Genomic DNA, 21,904 nt, shown 5'->3' with positions numbered 1-21,904 from the left:
GATAAAAATATAAAACCTATGCTATTAGTCATGACTTGTAGAAAGAATAACTTAATGTATAGTGACAATTTTCAAAAACTCCCCTTTAGGGGTGAAATCTAATATTTCAGAAACAGTGTATTATAAAAATATAAAACTTATGCCGTTAGATAAGACTTGTAAAAAGACAAATTTTCCGTATAATAACAATTTTCAAAAACCACCCCTTAGGGGTGAAATCTGAAGTATCTCGAAAACGGTGTACCACAGAAATATAAAATCTATGCTGTTAGGTAAGACTTGTAGAAAAAATAATTTAACATATAGTCACAATTTTCAAAAACCCCCCTTTGGAGATAAAATCTAATATTTCAGAAACAGTGTGTTATAAAAATATAAAACCTATGCCGTTAGGTAAGACTTGTAAAAAGACTAATTTTTCGTATAATGACAATTTTTAAAAACCATCCTTTAAGGGTAAAATCTAATATTTCAGAAACGGTGTGCCACAAAAATATAAAACCTATACCGTTAAATAAGACTTGTAGAAAGACTAATTAAGCGTATAATAACAATTTTTAAAAACCACCCCTTGAGGGTTTTTAATATTTCAGAAACGGTGCACCACAAAAATATAAAACCTGTGCTGTTATGACTTGTCGAAAGACTAATTAAGCGTATAATAACAATTTTTAAAAATTATCCCTTGAGGTGAAATCTAATATTTCAGAAACGGTCTACCACAGAAATATAAAACCTGTGCCGTTAGATAAAACTTATAGAAAGACTAATTTACCGTACACAGTAACAATTTTCAAAAATAAAAAATTATCCCTAAAAATAATTTATAAATATTTTCTCCCAAAAAATAATTTGCAGAAAGGATATAAAATTTTACAAAAAGGTGTGAAATCTCTCAAAAAAAACCTTATAAAGGTAAAAAAATACACCAAGTGCATAAAAAATATTCTACCTTGTATGTAACAAAATGGTTAATGAAAAAAGTCCTTAAAAATAATTTACAATACTTTTCCCTCACAAAACCATTTTTCAAAGAAACAAAACCTCAACAAATAATTTTCATAAAAAAATATTAAAAAATAAAATATTAAAACTAAATAGGAAATCAATAATTACTATTAGCCAAGTACTTAAGAGCAATTTGCAAATTTGATATAATATTTGTCAATAAAATATCAATTTTACATTATAGAAATATTATACATAAATTCTCCCTAAGAAATTAACTTGATTTTTAAAATATTTAAAATCAACGCCAATTGAGAATTAGGATTCTTTTAATTCCTAAAACATTTTTTATATAATGTATATAATTAAAAAAAAACGTTTTACGCAAGTATTAAATCGCACAGTCTTTAAATCGAATATATGTACAGAGAATGTCCCATTTTAAAGGATCCACTCAAATATTTCAGAAACACTGCGTTAAATCGAAAAATGTCTCAGATATATATAAATTTTATCTCTAAAACATTGGAGAAAGTTTTATGATATTGTTTTATTTTGAATACATATTTACATTTACAAATAGCTAAATGTTATTCTTCTTATAAATGCATATAACTGTTATGTCCAGGCCCGGGGAAGGATGGATCAAAGGAAGGGCATAACAATGATATTTTCTCGTGCGATAAGAGGAGAATGATTCGGGTCGAATGTATTTTAAGGTCCGAAAACAGGTAAATGACTTTTTTTGAGTCGCCTTTACTCTGTTTCGAGCGTTCGTTCGTTGGTTCCCTTTCGATTTCCTTTTTCGATAAGGGAATCTAATCCCTTTTATACGAGGCGGGACCAAATGTTTCCTTTAATAACTGGGAATGAGAGCCGGGAAGTTAATGAATAGAAACGTTTATACAAAATTTTAAATTTATTCATAAAGCCAATGCTTACGTTTAAACATGAGTGAAACCATAAAAGTAAGAATATAATTATATTTCATAATTAACAATGGGTGCTTTCCAATTACAATATCCCTAGACACTTTCGTGCACACAGTGACACAATGTGCGTTCCAATTGCCATAATTGTTGACACAACATTACACATCCCTACTCAGCTCGAAGGCTATTAGTCGGATGTGTAAGTTTGTGTTTTCTAGTGACAAATAATAGTTACAAACTAAGGCATTGACTGATTTCCATAAAACGCATATGTGCGCATATAGTATACATGACGCAACTGTAAATACGCACATATGCGCTTTACGGAATTCCAACAAGTAGTAGATTTATCTTTAATATTTCTTTTTACTTAACAAAAAATGTAACATGGATTGCGAAAATATTAAAAGTTTCATTGAAATAATAAGTAATTCGAATTATCTTGTATAATGAGAATTTTTGTTACAAAGGCCGATATTCTAAGTTTTTTTTTATCGATAAAAGTGCTTTTATAAAAGTGGCTTATAAACTCTCTGATTGGCAACAAACCACTTTTAGAAATACTTTTACTCGATAAAAGAAGATTCAAAATATGGAACTAAATAGTTTAAATATATTTAATGAATAAAGCCAATATTTATTTTTTGTAGGTTAGATATATTATTGCTAATTTGTTCCAAATTATATTTCCAATTGAATCATGTACATCGCTACACTTTGTGCTTTCCTGTGCACATTTGTGTTAAGATGTGTTAAACAATTGGAAAGCAACCAATGCTATCACGTATAATGAATGTGTGTGTGTCTTCTCGCGGGTGTTACATAATCCGGAGATCATCAATCAAACAAAATAAGGGCTGACGCTATTTTTATTTTTATGTTCGACTGGAGATTACAATGATTGTTCTTTTTTAAATAACAAATCAAAATTAACAGTGGGTGTGTGTTTGTTCTGAGGATGAAGGGGAGGAAGGAGGGTTCCATTAAGAGTCAACGCTACTTAAAATATAAAAACTATAAACAAAGAAAAGGAAAAGAAAATAATTTAAAGAGCTGATTGACTTACAGTTTTGCAATAAACAACGTTATTGGTGATTGAGTTGCGACTTTCAGTGGACTTCTAATCTTTAGCATCGAGAATGACGGGATGCTTATGGCGCTTGTTCGATGACCGAAAGTGTGTGTCCGCATCACGTAAACTGAGGACTGTTGAAGATTGATGACGAACTGAATTGACTGATCAGAAATGACCGATTGAACTGACTGATCTGAAGTGACCGATTGAATTGACTGATCTGAAGTGACCGATGCTCCTTGCGAATTTCTCTTTTTATACCCGATTCAATTTATTTTTTCGGTACGTATCTTATCCTTCGATTAGATTTTCGATTAACAAAATTTGTTCAGGTATCTACTTGTCGTTAGTTTCTTACTAAGATTTTGAATTTTTGTTAGATTTATTTGGCTATTGTTCATTATATAGATTTGTCGGTTTCTTGATAGTTTAAGTATTTGTCGGTTAAATTCGTCATCGATTTCTTATTTTCCTCTCTGATAAGTTTTGAAATGTTATTATTTCTATTTACAGAGGGAGATCGATGTTGTTCTATTATCGACATATCTCTCTCTTCTGCTGCTGATAATTTTTTATCTTCAGATAATTATTTGCTAGGGAGATCGATGTTGTTTCATTGTTAGCATCTCCTGCGGTAATTATTTACTTATACGGACCACCTCCCGATTTCAATAATTCTCACATATGTTATCAAGATTATCACTCTGAGTAATGTTGTGAAGGTTTTAGTCGGCGGTCATTGTTTATTAAAAAGTTATAAACAAAAAATGTCTAATGAATAATATATAATTTTATGACACCGTATATAAACTATGTTGTCGTTTAATATTGTTTACCTTTCTTATATTGAAATCAGATAGTGGAACAATGAGAGGCTTCTATGTTCTTGATATTTCTTATAACTTTTAAAATATTTAAGAAAAGATGAGTTAGTACAAGACATTGTTGAACATGAAGTTCTACGAGTTTCTCGCTTTAACAACAAAATATGATGTTATTAAACTATTTGTGCGCGAAAAATGTTACATTTGTAACTTTCTATGCAAAGTGAAATGTATCCCGCATCACAAACATGGGTTGGGTTAGATTATATCTTTTGAAAGTGGAGCCCCGCGTAGGGGGCGGAACATACTGTCCACGCATGTACTTTTCAAGATGAAGCAAAGTTCACTTAATCTTGACCTCCATTAAGAGTAAATTTTGCTTCATCTTAGGAAGTACATGCGTAGGTACAGTATGTTCCACCCCCCCTGCGGGGGGCTTCACTTTCAGAAGATATAACCTTTTTTTTTATTTTTTTTTATATCGGTGGGGAAATCCTTTATGGATACCCGCCCTGCCCCGGGGAGGGAGGGCGGGTTATGTGGGACTCCCGGTCTGAAGGACCGGTTTACCCACTAAAACCCCACCGGATGCCTACTCAGGTGTTTGGGGGGAGGACCGGGCGCGCTTAGCGATGTCTACCGGACGTCCTCCCCCCACCCACTCGACCTACCTCGCGGGCGAACCCCTTCCAACATAGTAATATGCCGGGTAGGGGCCCGCCCGCACCGCCGCTTGTGCGGCGGCTTCTTCTCTAGTTGTGGCGCAGAGGGGCATCACCTCCACGCCACGCCCTCCTCAGTGTTACCGGGGGGCGGGGTCGGGGCTCGAGTCTCCCGCTCGATCCCCGGCCCCCCGGCCCCCCGAGCACCGAGGTGGGCCTCCCTCCCTCCCCCGAAGGGGGATTGGGATTCGGGCAAAACCCCAGGGCTCTTTCTCCTTGTCCCTCCAGGGGCGGGCTCCCTCCTTCTCCCAATGGAATCAGGATTCGGCCACGCCCCTGGAGGGCTCCATCTCGTCTATCGTGGAGTGCTGTCGCAGGGAGCTTCTTATGGCCTCGACGGTCCTTTTCCCCGCGATATTTAGATCCCCAAGTGACTTCTGCCACTTGAGGATCATGGACCGTCGAGCCTGGTCCTTAGCAATGGCTCGGATCTCGCCGGTGATCACCACCCCCCTGTTTCGGAGCTCGCGGACCCTCATGTACATTGATCGGTACATGTGGGCCGCGAGGTCCAGGGGTGGCATGCCGGACAAGATCGTTGCCGCCGCGTGGCTTACCGTTCGGTAGCCCCTGGCCACTCGTATGGCCACCCGTCGTTGCATTCTGCGAAGCATATTTCTCAGTCGACGGGTGGCCAACACATCTTCGGCCCATATCGGGGCCCCGTATAGGGCTACCGAATTGACCACAGCGGCATACACCCGGCGAACCCTTCCACCCGGTCCCCCGAGGTTCGGGAGCAGCCGGCTCAGTGCCATGGCTACTCCCTCTACTCTCGGGGCCAGACGGCAGAAGTGCTCGCCGAAGGACCAGGTCGAGTCCAGGTGGAGACCCAAATACTTCATGCAGTCTCCAACCTGAACCCGAGCCTTACCTACGCCAGAAGATATAACCTAACCCAATCTATGTTTGTGATGCGGGATACACTTCACTTTGCATAAAAGTTACAAATCTATGTGAAATTATGTGTTACGTCCAGACCCTGGAATGGATGGGCCGTATGGAAGGACGCAACTTACTTACCCCGTGACACACTTTATTCGGGCGTGTGTATGGATCGGGTCGAACGAATGTGAAGGGCCTGACACAGGTCAGCGACCGAAGGTCTCTTTAATGCTACGTTTTTAAGCCTATTCGTTCGGAGATCCCTTTTCGATAAAGGAATTTAATCCTTGTTACGCGGGATGGGACTTAGTGCGATTTCAGGATTTAGGGAAGAGAACGGGTTAAATAATTAAATTATACATTAAATTAAAAATACATATATTATAAAAAAAATAAAGAAAGAAAAATACATCCTAGCAATTGTAGCTATGCGTGAGTGGGTATCTGTGTGTGTATGTATATATTCTCGCGGGTGTTACAATTGTTCGGAGGTCATCAGTCAGAATATACAGGGAGGAATTTACGTTAAGAATTAAATTCTGACTGGTTAATACAATATATATATATATATATATATATATATATATATATATATAATTAATATAATATAAGAATTAAAACAAAAATAAAAAGTGAATGTGTAATAAAAATATGAATAACGCTTACTGATTAAAGGAAGTATAGAATTCGTCGCTTGCGCATATGTGTTATAGTTAGAATTAAAATTTTCTAAATTCGCTGAAACACAGGTTAATAAATTAAAATACAATAATAAAATTAAGATAAGAGATTCGCCAAGTCTAAGTTCGAAAATTATTCATCTATTTCAAAGGTTTCTCCCAAAAGTAATGATAATTCAAAGGAAAATAATATAAAGAGAAAGAAAAAGATAATAATAATAATAATATGAGGATGGGAAATTAAAAGAAAACGAAAGGGAGTAAAGAAAAAATAGAAATGAAAAGATATACAGGATGTCCCGAAACTAACGCTTGATATTTTAAAGGCAGATTCTCTGGCCAATTTAAAAACGATTTTTCCTCAGCGAAAATGTCGAGGGAGATCATTATTTTTTGCATATTCCCAATTTTTGTCATCATGTATCTTTCTAACTAAGCCTTAAATTAAAATTCTATTAAAGTAAACTCTACCTAAAATTAACTAAAGAATGTGACTTTATTAATATTTTATTCCCATAAGCCTTAGTTTGCGAAAAACCCTTTATTTTCAATCGTTTATAACTCGAAAACTATTAGTGCCGCGACATTTTCGCTGAGGAAAAATCGTTTTTAAATTGGCCAGAGAATCTGCCTTTAAAATATCAAGCGTTAGTTTCGGGACACCCTGTATATAAAGAAGGCCTGAAACGAGATATAAAGATAGAAAACAATATAAATTCTCGCTAAATAAATCAGAAAGAGCTAATAAAGAGAAATAAGGAATTGTTCGCGAACCACCTTGCGGAGATTCTAGGCGAACGAGGAAGGATGAGGAAGATGATTAGGAAGAGGTGAGACAAGGATTGATTGATTGATAGTAATTAGTAAAAATTTAATGGTTATTAAACCGTTTGAAATTATTTGTCAGACATAGATTTTAAAATATGAGATAGTAAGATATGGGAAAGGGAGAAAATAAAAATTACTCAATTTTACTCACAACTCGTTGGCATCACAAAAATGAGTGCGTTGATAAAATTGCAATGGCTGAGGTCGGAGGTTTATAACATGAAGAGCTGGGTAATGGAAGTGTTCATCAGAAAATTCACACGATGCACAATTAAATGTTAACAAAATCATTTTCACTGTGATAAAACAGATTAATAACTCAATTGCATAATGCAAGAAAAGAGGATCCCCGAGGCTATATAATTTTAAAATTGAATGACTGAATCTTGACTGGAACTGTGAACTGAACTGTCAACTGCACTGCTGCTCGTCGGAAGAATAAGCGTACTGAACTGTCAAGTGGAGTGTTAATAGCGCGCGTCGCGCCTTGCGCTTGCATTTTAAAGTTATTACTCCTCCTCCTTATTGGATGGTGGGAATCTTTTGTAATAATTTCAACTCCCTTCTTAAGGATAAAGAGGCTGATTTTTGGGAGGAGAGGCGTTTCTTAAGATTTTAATTGGTTAGGCCCTTTGGCTCGAGACTTAGCTCCATCCAGTAGAGAGTGGGAGTAAGTTGATTAGCTTATCGTTCTTGATGATTTAACGATTCGGAGAACGCTTGAGGGTGGCCTGTCGAACGAGCGCACGTGCGCACTATCAATTTCAAGAATATTGCTGTAAGTTTAGATTTTGACAATCTTCCCGAGAACCAGATTTTTATTTTAAAAATTCTTTAGATAGAGAGGCTTCGAACATAAAGCCGTACCTATAGATACGGGACAGTTGGAATTTCTTATAACAACTTTTCATCTTATAATTCACGAATTTATTTAGAGTTTCGTTAACGCTGTCTCGACTGGCCATTCTCAGTATTAGATTTGTTAGGTTTAAATGGTTATATACGCGGATTAGCTTGCGTTTTTCTATGCGCTATCATTATTCTGAAGAAGGATCGCTTTGTGTTTCAAATGCAAGCTGATCCTTGATTTTTTTTTCTTCCACGATATCGTTTCGAAGAAAGAAAAGAATCGTGGAGTCCACCGGACGTAACATACGCAACAATTGACTTTTCTTTCGATAAATGTCCCAGATAGCACAGGACGTCCTATGGACGTCCATTTTATATCCATTTTACATCCGCACGTCCATGGACATGAAATGGACGTCCATCGTACGTCTGATTCCAGACATCCGTTAACGGCCAATATTTAGACGTCCATATGATGTCCGGTCTTGGACGTCAAAGTTTCGCGCGAGCACGCAAGGATGTGTTAGTTCGTTCGTTTACCGCTACGCGACGTGCGATGCGCTATCGTTATTCTCGTATTTAAGTTTTAGTTAGGAGAATTATATAAAGTTTGCAAAGAGTAACAAATAACATTAAAGATATACTGTTCAATTTAATTTCTGATCTCGATGCTTCAGATATTAAGTTGATTTTTATAAGTCGGACAAGTAAATGTCCGGCGAATAAACGAAAATAATTCATTATATTCATTATATTTAAGATGTAAAGTACAATATGCAAGTATAAATATAAATAAAATTTTTATATGAAATTTTATGTAAAATTTTATATGAAATAGATAAATTATATTATTATTTAATTTTGTTAGGCCAAATGTTTTATATATTATAAAGGATACATAATGCCATCCACTTATATATAATCAAAAATAATTTTATATATACATACAATATATGATTAGATCAAGTCCAAAATCCATACATAGTTATGTCTACACAATTATACAGGGTGATTCTGAACAGACGTTTGTCTTTAAAAAGATAAATTGTCGAGTCTATTCTAAGACGATTTTCCCTTTACCAAAATTGTCTACGAGGCTTAGTTTTTAAATTATTAAATAAAATAGTTCGCGAATTACGGAACGAGTACAAGAGGTAGACAGGGACGGCGCAACTCACCGTCCGATACAGGCGATCATGTGGGGCGCGCGACGCGATCAGCTGATTGCTGCACACGATGAGTGTAACAATCAGTGTGTGTGCGTGTGTGGGGTGTATTTATGCACGCGTATCCACACATGCACCGTACTCTCTCTCTTTCTCTCTCTCTCTCTCTCTTTCTCCCTCTTTCTCTCTCACTCTCTCTCTCACTCACTCACTCACTTATTCTTACCTTAATAATGAGATTCTTCATACTGCTGATAAATAGCAGTGCCCAGTGTGTTGCACGATAATAATCGTCGTCGACGAGACGTCGTTTCTTCAACACGCAGTCTGACACAAATAAGCGAAGTTTTTTCTTTCATCACTTTCGACACTTTTACAAATTTACTCGCGCACTTAATCACTCACGATTGATAAAAGGAGGAATTTACCAACGGTTACGGTACGAATTTAATAAACGGTTAACGCATTTAATTATTAATTACACACTCAATTAAAGAAACGCGTTAACAGAACGCGATACTCGATGCAAAGCGCGCGACGCGACGACCGACGACAAGCAGATCAGGTTAGTACTAGCGCCTCTAGCGCTGCCAAACATAAACGTGTAGCATTACGCGCTAGTACTAACCTGACCTGCTTGTCGTCGGTCGTCGCGTCGCGCGCTTTGCATCGAGTATCGCGTTCTGTTAACGCGTTTCTTTAATCGAGTGTGTAATTAATAATTAAATGCGTTAACCGTTTATTAAATTCGTACCGTAACCGTTGGTAAATTCCTCCTTTTATCAATCGTGAGTGATTAAGTGCGCGAGTAAATTTGTAAAAGTGTCGAAAGTGATGAAAGAAAAAACTTCGCTTATTTGTGTCAGACTGCGTGTTGAAGAAACGACGTCTCGTCGACGACGATTATTATCGTGCAACACACTGGGCACTGCTATTTATCAGCATTATGAAGAATCTCATTATTAAGGTAAGAATAAGTGAGTGAGTGAGTGAGTGAGAGAGTGAGAGAGAAAGAGGGAGAAAGAGAGAGAGAGAGAGAGAAAGAGAGAGAGTACGGTGCATGTGTGGATACGCGTGCATAAATACACCCCACACACGCACACACACTGATTGTTACACTCATCGTGTGCAGCAATCAGCTGATCGCGTCGCGCGCCCCACATGATCGCCTGTATCGGACGGTGAGTTGCGCCGTCCCTGTCTACCTCTTGTACTCGTTCCGTAATTCGCGAACTATTTTATTTAATAATTTAAAAACTAAGCCTCGTAGACAATTTTGGTAAAGGGAAAATCGTCTTAGAATAGACTAGACAATTTATCTTTTTGAAGACAAACGTCTGTTCAGAATCACCCTGTATATAAACCATTTTCCCACGTATTTATTCAAGATCCATAATTCGTCCATTAAAGGACGTCTTATAGACGTCCAGAGCAGTTGCAAACGGACGTACAGTGGAGGTCCTTTGTACGTCCGCTGCAGGTAATATGGACGTCCGATGGATGTACACAATGTCCGACATAGACGTCCGTTATACGTACATAGGATGTACTTGTGCTTCTTAGGGTATTACTGAACTTATGAAACTTCTTTTGTTTATATCTTTTTAATAAACAATGACTAAAATCTTCACAACATTACTCAGAGTGATGATCTTGATAACATATGTGAGAATTATTGAAATCGGGAGGTGGTCCATAAGTAAATAATTACCTTACCTGCGTCTTTTCTTGTGACTATTCATATTGGATAACTAATATAGATTATTATGAGGCGTGAAAGGCTCTATTTGATCAATGATTTTACATTCATTAATCAAATTTCACACATTAATCAAATTTCTTCATTGATCAAATTTCACATTAATCAACATTATCATTAATCAAACGATCGTTGCCGCAACTTCGTGGAAGGAAGGAAGTGCAGTCGGTTAGACGTAACATAGCTAACATTAGCAATATTGTGAAATTGTGTTCAAATACACTACTCAAAAAAAATAGGGAACACTCTTTGTACCCTAACAGTTGGGCTATTTTCAAACCGCTGAAACGTGTCGAAAAATCATCGTAGAAAAAAAATTAAAAAAGCATTTTGAAGCTTGAAATTTCAACTTCAACGCGCAGTTGCTGGTTTTTAAAAATTTTTTATCTTCCTTATTCTGCGCTTTAAAAGAAATACACTGTTTAGTTCCTTAAAATTATGTATATTTAACACGCTGCAACTGATAAAAAAATTTTTCTCGAGAAATTCAACTGAAATTCCATAAACTACATTTTACCTACAAAACGCTTTTTTAGAAATTTTCCTACGATTTTTTTTTAGCGAGTAATACAATTTTAAGAATAAACCAGTACTTTTTAGATGATGAAAAAATTTTTCTCGAAAAAATCTTTATCGTACTGCAAAGTGTCAAAAATTGTAATTTTAAGGAAAAAAACAATGTTTTTTTTAAAGTACAGAACAAGGAAGATAAAAAATTTAAAATAACTAACGATAGCACGTAAAGTTGAAATTTCAAGCTTCAAAATACTTTTTTATTTTTTGTTTACGATGATTTTTCGCTGAGTATCGAATCATACCTAAAAAGTACTGGTTTATTTTCAAAATCATATTATTCGATCAAAAAAAATCGTAGGAAAATTTTTAAAAAAGCGTTTTGTAGGTAAAATGTAGTTTATGGAATTTTAGTTGACTTTCTTGAGAAAAATTTTTTATCAAGTTGCGACGTGTTAAATATATAATTTTAAGGAACTAAACAGTGTACTCCTTTTTAAAGCGCAGAATAAGATAAGAAAAGTATTAAAAAACCACTAACTGCGAGTTAGAGTTGAAACTTCAAGCTTCAAAATGCTTTTAATTTTTTATCTACGATGATTTTTCGACGAGTTTCAGCGGTTTGAAAATAGTCTAATGTTTAGGGTACAAAAAGTGTTCCCTATTTTTTTTTTAGTAGTGTACATATAAGAGGGACAGATATGCATCTATGTTTTACTTATCGTTTATAGCGTATACGAGACGAGATATATATAGTAGAAATAAATGACGTTATCAAATTTTAAAATAATAAACACAAATATAAAATTGCTATTTTTCATATGCATAAAATTTATGCCATAAATCATGAATTGTATCGATAACAGCGACACAATTGTGGAACTAAAATTGTCGGTATTATCGATAATTTTAGTTATGCTTAGAGGAGGACGCTATTCCGTTGAAATTCAACCGTCGCTTTTGGATCCCCTTAATAAAAAATATTTTAGTGTTTTGGAAAGCTCTCAAAGTAAGCTATAAGAATATGCAATGAAAAATATGTAGTTCCATTTAAATCAAGTTAAACTTGATTTCACTTCTAAATTTGGCCCCTAGATCAAGTTCGAGTTCATCACCAGATGCGTATTTCTAAACATCAAAACTTTTGTATTTAACATTTTTTTCAAAAACGTCATCCTTTCAAGTCCGGGATATCCATCTTTCTAGTATTTCTAGTATCCACATCCTGTATAATTCTATATATATAATATGTATACATATAAATATGATAATTTAACAAAGTTTATACATAAGTTTTCAATATACTTCATTATAGATTTTCAATATACTCTATTATAAAATGAGACGCATAATAATAAATTTATATTTTTTTCAACTTTAATTCAGATGGAACTACCGCACCGGAAACATTTGGGGTACCTGTGAAGATGGAAAACAAGGCATGGGTTGTGGCCCACAAGAAACTTTCAGAAGTTGTGCTGATGTCTCTATCGTAAATTAAAATAAGTTGCAATTTCAACACATTCGAAACCTAACCGTAACTTCAAATTAACCTTCTTATTATACTTTATGCCATTTTAAAATCGACTAGTTAATATCATATAATATATCAGCCACACTTCCATAAGAGGCAGCGTTGAAACGTATAGGGCAGAAATAACATCTTGAACATTTCCTTTTTTATCTTGAACAAGAATAGTAAGGCTGAAACTAAAGGAGAGGAATAAATATCAATGAGTGGAATATATACGATATATGTCCATTATATCATATGCTTGCTTCATTCACATGTTTCCCTCATTTAGTTTAATTCTTACATTTGTCTATAATTAATATTCTTATATATGTTTATGGTTAATATTCATAAAAAAAACTAAAGGAGAAATTTAAATTTTTAATTGAATTAATGAGAAAATTTCTGATTTGTATACCAAGATCTGATTAATAGTGGGGTATATAAGAATGTTTAATATTTCTATTAATTATGAAAATAAAAAAGTTTGCTATATAAAGTTATATTTCTTTTTTCTTTCTTCCTTCGCAATAAGAAAACTATAATGTAATTAAACGTTTTTCAAAAGATAAGACATTACAAATTTTATATAAAAAAATTTTATATAAGTAAATGTTTACTTTAGATTACACACCTCGAAAAATTTTTATTTTGACGTATATTGTACAGAGTCCTAAAGTATACCCAATACACTGTTTGAATTTTGCGGCGGTTCTCTCTTCGCTTCTGAAATATGCAATTTTGAAATTTCATACTTACTTGTATTATCTTTTCGTTATATCCTAAATATGTTTATATTCTTTTGTTTACATTTACCGAGGTCATCTTTTTGAATAACTCAGAAGGTTTTGCCGCTTGTTATTTATTAAATTATAGTTATTAATGAGAAAAGTTTCATGAATAGAACATAATTTTACGACATCATGTACATTTAAGAAGAAATATATTTAATGGAATATATGTTTGTAACGGTTCGCCTATCCCGAACGCCACGGACTGGCTCGCCGGTTCCCAGGATCCGGGAGTAGGAGGGAGAGCCAAACTTACGAGACCCGTATTGTGGTTTAATCAGCGTTCATTCAAAACTTGTTAACAAATGAGTAGGACTCATAACTAAGACTTAGATTAACAGAATATCTTACAAACTAACAGATGATGCACGCGGATCTACTTGCTAAGACTTAATGCTATCGTATGCCGGTGATGCCCTGGCAGCGGAAAGGTTGTGCCCGCATCCGTCGGTCGAATGCCGGCGATAACCGGGCTGCGGAGAGGTTGCGCCCGTCTCCGTCGGCAAGAACGGTCAGGAGCGTCGATCGCCGGTGATAATCTGGCTGCGGAGAGGTTGCGCCCGTCTCCGTCGACAGGAACGGTCGGGAGCGTCGATCGCCGGTGATAACCTGGCTGCGGAGAGATTGCGCCCGTCGACAGGAACGGTCGGGAGCGTCGATCACCGGTGATAACTTGGCTGCGGAGAGGTTGCGCCCGTCTCCGTCGGCAGGAACGGTCGGGAGCGTCGAACGCCGGTGATAACCTGGCTGCGGAGAGGTTGCGCCCGTCTCCGTCGGCAGGAACGGTCGGGAGCGTCGAACGCCGGTGATAACCTGGCTGCGGAGAGGTTGCGCCCGTCTCCGTCGACAGGAACGGTCGGGAGCGTCGAACGCCGGTGATAACCTGGCTGCGGAGAGGTTGTGCCCGTCTCCGTCGGCAGGAACGGTCAGGAGCGTCGAACGCCGGTGATAACCTGGCTGCGGAGAGGTTGCGCCCATCTCCGTCGACAGGAACGGTCAGGATTGCTCACTAGGAAGCGGTTTAGGAGGTCCTCGGTTGTACCCGGAGGCTAGGAGCCGGTCAGAGGCCGGCTGGGAAAAGGTAGCGAAGTATCGCTCTGGCCGACTTATATACCGCTCGCCGGGATCCCCACTCGCGCTCCGTGGCAGCGAAGTGGGGCGGTCGGTCGGAATGGGATTGCCCACTGGCGGAAACGCTTGGGGAGCACCCAAAGGCGCCGAAAGTGCCCGGACGGTTAGTCGGGGTCCGGTGCGGACGGCGTCGTGGTGGCCGGATGGTCGGTGGTCGGCTGGTCGGTGGTCGGCTGCCCGGTGGTCGACTGACCGGTGGTCGGTTGCCCGGTGGTCGGATGCCTGGCGGTCGGTGGTGCCCCCTCCTCTTCTTCGGAGCTCAGCTCCCCAAAAAGTTCAGCTAGCAAATGCTTCGAGCTCATGTTGGCGAATGGTGACTGGAGCGATGCTCGCGTCGCCTTATATACCCGAAAAGGCGCCGGTGGTCGGGGTAGTCAGAGCCGTTCGGTGAAGGCCCGGTGCTAGAGGGCTCCCCGTAAACAAGGTTCGCGGTAGCGGGCAGAGATGGCGCTGTTTCCGTCAGTCTACGAGTTAGATGGCGTCCTCGTCGCGGTTCTCGTCACCACTGGAATCCTCTGGTGTGTTCGGTGGGGGTTTCAGGTCTTGGACATGGATATGTCGGTACCATTTTCCTCGCTCGTCGCGCAGGTCTACTATGACTGGGGATATTATACGGCGGACCTCCATCGGGCCCGCGAATCGCGGAGCGAGTTTGGCATTGAACGCCTCGTCTCGCTTTGAGAGGGGCCGCTCTCGTTTCCACACCTTGTCCCCTAGGCGTGGGCACCAGTTTCGTCGTCGCAGGTTATAATGGCGTTCTTGCCGTTGGAATGCTCGCGCGAGATGGATTCTGGCGACCTCGTACGCCTCCTCGAGGCGTTGCCGGTGGACCTCCGGGGTAGTTGAGCCTTGGGCTGGGCGCCGATCGGTTGGATGTGGGGAGGCCAATTCGCGCCCATGGACGAGGAACGCCGGTGTATATCCTGTTGCCTCGTGTCGAGCCGTGTTTATGGCGAACTGGAGAGCATCGATGCGCTCATCCCAATCCCGGTGCTGGTCCCCAACGTATTGGGCGATCATTGTTTTGATCGTACGGTTCGCCTTTTCCACAGGGTTACAGTGCGGCGCGTAAACGGGCGAGTTTCGATACTTAATCCCGAACGAGGATAGCAGGGCGCGGAACTGGCGTGAGGTGAATTGGGTAACGGTTTATCCGAAATGAGTTGTTCAGGGCACCCATGCCGGTATATGACACGACGTGTCACCTCCTTCGCTAGATTTGCGGCGGTGGCCCGTCGTAGGGGCACCATTTCCACCCACTTGCTGAAACGATCCTGCGCGGTCAGGAGCCAGGTGTGGCCATGAGTGGACCGCGGCAGTGGTCCAACCAGGTCTACGGACACCTGCTGCCAGGGGGCGATGACTGGTGTTGCGTGCAGGTTTCCCGCGGGCTTGTGCTGCGGCACCTTGTGCGCCAGGCAATTCGGGCAATGCCGCACGTACTGGGCGATCTCTCGGTACATTCCCGGCCAGTAGTAGAGTCGAGCAATGCGGGCGATGGACTTTGCCACGCCGAGGTGACCGGCGGTCGGATCGTCGTGCAATCTCTGCAGTATGTCTAGTCGTTGATCTCGGGGACCGCATTGCTTCCATTGCTCAGCTGCCGGTATCTCGCTAAAGTTCAGATTGTGAAGGATGTGCCGGAAAAGCTGGCCATTCCGTACCTCATAGTCCGGGTGATCGGCTGGTCGATTTTTCACTTCATCGAGGAGACGGTGGTACCAGGGGCATGTCGAGCTACGACTGATTGCGCTGAGCTGTGGCTCCCGAGAAAGGGCATCAGCCATTTGATTCTGACCCCCTCTCCTGTACCGGATGTCGAAATCGAACTGCTGCAGCTCGAAGGGCCAGCTCCCTAGGCGTCCGGTCGGGTTTTCCAGTTGTTGCAACCATTTGAGGGACTGGTGATCGGTCACAACGGTAAACCGATACCCCTCCAAGTAGTCCCGCATCCGTCGAATGCCCCAAACCACGGCGAGGCACTCCAATTCTGTGGCGCTGTAGTTTTGTTCCGCGCCGTTAAGGGTGCGGCTAGCATATGCGATAACACGCTCCCCTTCCGCTTGATGTTGTGTCAGCACGGCCCCCAACCCGTGGGAGCTGGCGTCGGTCTGTAACGCAAACGGGATGGCAAAATCTGGACAGGCCATCGGCGTTGAGGTCCGAGCCTCCTTCAGGCGACGGAAGGCAGTCTCTATCTTCGGGGTCTCCCCATGACCATCGGGCGTTCTTTTTCGTAAGTGCGGTGAGCGGTGCGGCCAATGTCGAGAAGCTTGGTATAAATCTCCGATACCAAGAAGCCATGCCCAGGAACTGTCTAACCCTGCGTACGGTTGTAGGCGCCGGCCACCCCGTGATCGCGCTCACCTTTTCCGGGTCGGTGTGTATGCCCCGTCGGTCTACAACGTGGCCTAGATAGCGAAGGCTATCGCGGCAGAAGTGGCACTTGTCCGGGTTTAGGCGTAACTTCGCCTCGCGTAACCGCCGGAAAACTTCCCCAAGGTGTCGGAGGTGTTCCTCGAATGTCTGGCTGGTAATGACGATATCGTCCAGGTACACAAGAGCGTTCGGCTCTAGATCAGGACCGATCACCGAGTCCAGTAATCTTTGGAAGGTCGCCGGAGCCGAGTGAAAGCCAAAAGGCATCACAGTAAATTGGAAAAGGCTCTTCCCTGGCACGGCGAAGGCGGTTGCCGGTCGGCTCTCGGATGCCAGTGGTATCTGCCAGTAGCCGCTTTTCAAATCCAACGTTGTTAGATATCGTGCCCCTCGCAATTTGTCTAACGTGGCCGCGATGTGTGGCAAAGGATAGGCATCCTTCTCGGAGGCGGCGTTAAGTTTGCGGAAGTCTATGCAAAACCTATGCCTCCCGTCCTTCTTTCGTACGATGACCACTGGCGAACTCCAGGCGCTGGTGGAGGGCTCGATGACGCCCTCTTCGAGCATTTTATCGACCTCCTGGTCGATAATGGCCTGCATGGCCGGGTTTCTCGGGCGATACCGCTGCTTGATGGGTGGTCCAGGCTTTAATCGGATACGGTGTTCGGCTCGGTCGGTCGGCCCTTAATAGATTCGAATCGCGGCAGCTCCGCCGTCAGGAACACCTGGAGCCGTGATTCTTCATCGGCGGTTCTGTGTCCAAGTCCGGCCGTGATCATGCCGGCCTTCGGAGAAATACTCGTCTGGTTCAGCGGCGGTGGGGGTAAGACGAACCCCAGTTTGGCCCATAGGTCGGTACCGATCAGTACGTTGCTTGCGAGTCCGGGCAGTATGAAGAAATCGTGCCAATAGGTCCTCCCCTGCTATCGGAGCGGTAATCGGATCGTTTCAGTGACCTCCACTCGAGTATTATTGGCCAGGAGAATATAATCTCCTTGGGGTTGGGCCGTTCTCGGGTACTCGTGGAAAAGTCGTGCCGTCTCCTCCCTAACACACGAGACTTCAGACCCCGGATCTAGGAGCGCAGGAAATCGGTGCTGCCGGATTCGTATCTTGATGTGCGGCCGAAGGCGGTAATCTATTCGCGGCTGGGCTGGGCGACGGTCGCTACGTCCCCGGCCCGCCCAGCGTTTCCCGTCGGTGGATGGCACTCTCTTGTCAGGACATCATCCTTGTCACACCGCGAGCAGAACTTCTTGGGTGGGCGTTTACAATCTAACCTGGTGTGGCCCCTCTGCTTACATCGCCAGCAGCATTCCTCACGGTTGTAGGTTACCGTGGCGACAGTAGACTTGGCAGTCGGCGCGGGTTCAGGCTGGTTCACCTGCCGGCGACGGTTAACTTCCTCGATCTTTGCGACCCTGGCGTGTAGTTCGCTCATGGACATCTGGTCGGTGAGTTGGACGTATAGCTGGTAGTCCGGATCCATGTTTTCGTAGACCTGTTCCAATTGCTCCCGTTCGGAATATCCTCCGGCCCGCCGCATCATGGTAAGCACTGCGCCGGAGTAGGCTCTGAACGACTCTCCCGTCCGTTGGGATCGTCCGCTGATCTCGCGCTTGAGGCGCTTCATATATCCGGGTGGTAGGTAGTATCCGCGGAACTGTTCACAAAAGCTGGCCCAGCTTCTCCAAGCCTCATGTTTGTTTCTGTACCATAGCAGGGCGTCGCCCCGTAGAAACTCCGGCAACCCCAGCAGGAGGTGGTCTTCTTCAAGACCATAACTGGCCCGAAGCTCTTCCGTTCTCTCCAAGAAGGAGAGCGGGTCTTTCCCGTCGAAATGGTGACCCCACTTCCGAATCTGGTTAATAATCTTGATCCGTTCTATCTTAGTGTGGGCATGGTTTCGGTCCTTTCTGAGATGTCAACGGTACCTGCCCCTTAGGTTATCGCTCGGGTTAGTGGCAAAGCGTAGCCGTAGCCGGCGTCGTAGCAGGTCCACTTGGCCGGTAGCGTCGACGTTGTATCGTGTAGGTGTTCCAATAGCTGCTCATTAGATAGCTTATTTATCCAGGCAGTCATGAGGGTTTACGCAAGCCGGGCTCTCCTTTAATCGGGTCCCTGTTCGGGCGCCATGTAACGGTTCGCCTATCCCGAACGTCACGGACTGGCTCGCCGGTTCCCAGGATCCGGGAGTAGGAGGGAGAACCAAACTTGCGAAACCCGTATTGTGGTTTAATCAGCGTTTATTCAAAACTTGTTAACAAATGAGTAGGACTTATAATTAAGACTTAGATTAACAAAATATCTTACAAACTAACAGATGATGCACGCGGATTTACTTGCTAAGACTTAATGCTATCGTATGCCGGAGATGCCCTGGCAGCGAAGAGGTTGTACCCGTCTCCGTCGGTCGAACGCCGGTGATAACCTGGCTGCGGAGAGGTTGCGCCCGTCTCCATCGGCAAGAACGGTCAGGAGTGTCGAACGCCGGTGATAACCTGGCTGCGGAGAGGTTGCGCCCGTCTCCGTCGGCAGGAACGGTCGGGAGCATCGAACGCCGGTGATAACCTGGCTGCGGAGAGGTTGCGCCCGTCTCCGTCGGCAGGAACGGTCGGGAGCGTCGAACGCCGGCGATAACCTGGCTGCGGAGAGGTTGCGCCCGTCTCCGTCGGCAGGAACGGTCGGGAGCGTCGAACGCCGGCGATAACCTGGCTGCGGAGAGGTTGCGCCCGTCTCCGTCGGCAGGAACGGTCGGGAGCATCGAACGCCGGTGATAACCTGGCTGCGGAGAGGTTGCGCCCGTCTCCGTCGGCAGGAACGGTCGGGAGCGTCGAACGCCGGCGATAACCTGGCTGCGGAGAGGTTGCGCCCGTCTCCGTCGGCAGGAACGGTCGGGAGCGTCGAACGCCGGCGATAACCTGGCTGCGGAGAGGTTGCGCCCGTCTCCGTCGGCAGGAACGGTCGGGAGCGTCGAACGCCGGCGATAACCTGGCTGCGGAGAGGTTGCGCCCGTCTTCGTCGGCAGGAACGGTCGGGAGCGTCGAACGCCGGTGATAACCTGGTTGCGGAGAGGTTGCGCCCGTCTCCGTTGGCAGGAACGGTCGGGAGCGTCGAACGCCGGTGATAGTCTAGCTGCGGAGAGGTTGCGCCCGTCTCCGTCGGCAGGAACGGTCAGGATTGCTCACTAGGAAGCGGTTCAGGAGGTCCTCGGTTGTACCCGGAGGCTAGGAGCCGGTCAAAGGCCGGCTAGGAAAAGGTAGCGAAGTATCGCTCCGGCCGACTTATATACCGCTCGCCGGGATCCCCACTCGCGCTCCGTGGGGCGGTTGATCAGAGTGGGATCGCCCACTGGCGGAAACGCTTGGGGAGCGCCCAAAGGCGCCGAAAGTGCCCGAACGGTTGGTCTGCCCGGCCGGGCACTTTAAATTGGTACGGCACTGTGGTGTCGTTACATGTTTGTATGTAAACTTTGCTTCGTCTTGCAAAGTACATGCATGGACACCGTTGTGTCCCCCCCCCGTCTACGAGGGGCTTCACTTCCGAAAGATATAACCTAATCTAACCTAACCTGTGTCTGAAGTGTGGGAAATAACCTGGCTTTGCATATAACATTGTAAATTTATCTGGAAAGTGTGTTTATATTTCTTTTGTTTATCTTTATTTTTTAAGTAAATGCGTAGTCAGGGGAGGGGCTCTCCTACCCCCAAGAAGGGAGATAAGAAGAAGGGGCTAAGGCCCCTCAAGCTTCCCCTACCCCCGGTCCCTCTGGGGCCTCGCGTCCTCAGAAGACGGCTGATCCGTCTAAATGGACGGTAGCCGTCCGCAAGTGGGGAAAATTCAATGGGACAGAGGGGAGAAAAGCCGGTAAGGCCAAATCCCCCAAACTTGTAGCGACTCCTTTTCCCGGCAGGCCCCGCTCCCTAAAAAGAGCGGTTCCAAGGCCGAGGGCAAGGGAAAAGACGAGGCGACCCTCAAACCTGGTGGCCAACCCGCCAAGCCGTGCAAGTTACGCTTCCCAAGCAGGCTGCCATTCTACTAAGTGTGGAACTTGCAAAGGAGGGCAGCTCATCAGTGTCTTTGGAGGATGCGGTGTCCGGGATCCGGGCGAGCATCAAGCTCTCGGACTTCGGCATCGCATTTCTTAAGCCCAAAAGGACGGCGGCCGGGAGTATTCTTTACGAAATCCCCAGCCAGGACAGCGAAGTCAAGGCCGAGTTGGCTAAGGCTCTCAAGTTCTTACTGGAGCCCAAGGGGATGCAGATCACTCGCCCGGTTAAATTCGCAAAACTCCGCGTGACCGGGCAGGATCATTCCGCCACCTCCGAAGAAGTTGGGGCCGCAATTTCTGCGGCCGAGGACTGCTCCGTGAGAGAGGTTGCAGTTGGTAAGGTCCGCCGCTTACCCGCGGACATGGCTCGATATGGACCAAGTGCCCGGCCGTAGTGGCTAAGAAAGGTGGTCGACGCGGGTCCGCTTACCGTCGGATGGGTGAATGCCCGCATCGAGGCCCTCGGGGCCCGCTCTTTGCAATGTTTCAAATGCTTAGGGGCGGGTCACACGAAGGCCCAGTGTAAGGTGGACGTAGACAGCAGCCGTCTTTATTACTGCTGCGGTTCACCCGGCTATAAGGTCGCTGATTGCTCCGCCAAGCTCCGCTGCCCGTATTGTGTGGGCCGAGGGCTCAGGCGGAGCACCGGTACGAGGGAAAAGCATGCGCCTCCCCTCGACCGGAAAAGAAGGTTAAAAAAAGGAGAAAGAAGAAGACTTCTAAAACGAAGCTGGTAATAAGGCGGCCGCCCCGCCGACTTCGGAGCGGCCCTCCGACACCATGCCAACAATTGGCCTCGTGGAAAGCCAGAAGGAGGTGATAAAAACAGAGTTGTTTTTTCTTTACACCAATTGATTC

At 43.7% G+C, this 21,904-nt stretch overlaps 1 protein-coding gene across 1 annotated transcript in view; it reads left to right on the top strand.

Annotated features, from left to right (window-relative positions):
* Window positions 1-13,057, top strand: part of LOC145968271 (uncharacterized) — a 91,715-nt gene extending 78,658 nt beyond the window's left edge. The window contains exon 4 of the mRNA XM_083093653.1: window positions 12,568-13,057. Within this exon, the coding sequence (XP_082949779.1) occupies window positions 12,568-12,682 (115 nt within the window). The 3' untranslated portion in view covers window positions 12,683-13,057. The remainder of the gene's footprint in view (window positions 1-12,567) is intronic.
* Window positions 13,058-21,904: the final 8,847 nt, after the last annotated feature.

The sequence above is a fragment of the Camponotus vicinus genome, unplaced genomic scaffold (assembly GCF_025532165.1).
Source record: "Camponotus vicinus isolate PSW18456_S1 unplaced genomic scaffold, iyCamVici1.0 SCAF_3, whole genome shotgun sequence".
NCBI classification, from domain to species: domain Eukaryota; kingdom Metazoa; phylum Arthropoda; class Insecta; order Hymenoptera; family Formicidae; genus Camponotus; species Camponotus vicinus.
Note: the sequence above shows the minus strand (reverse complement) of the source record. Positions and strands in the feature narration are given on the sequence as shown.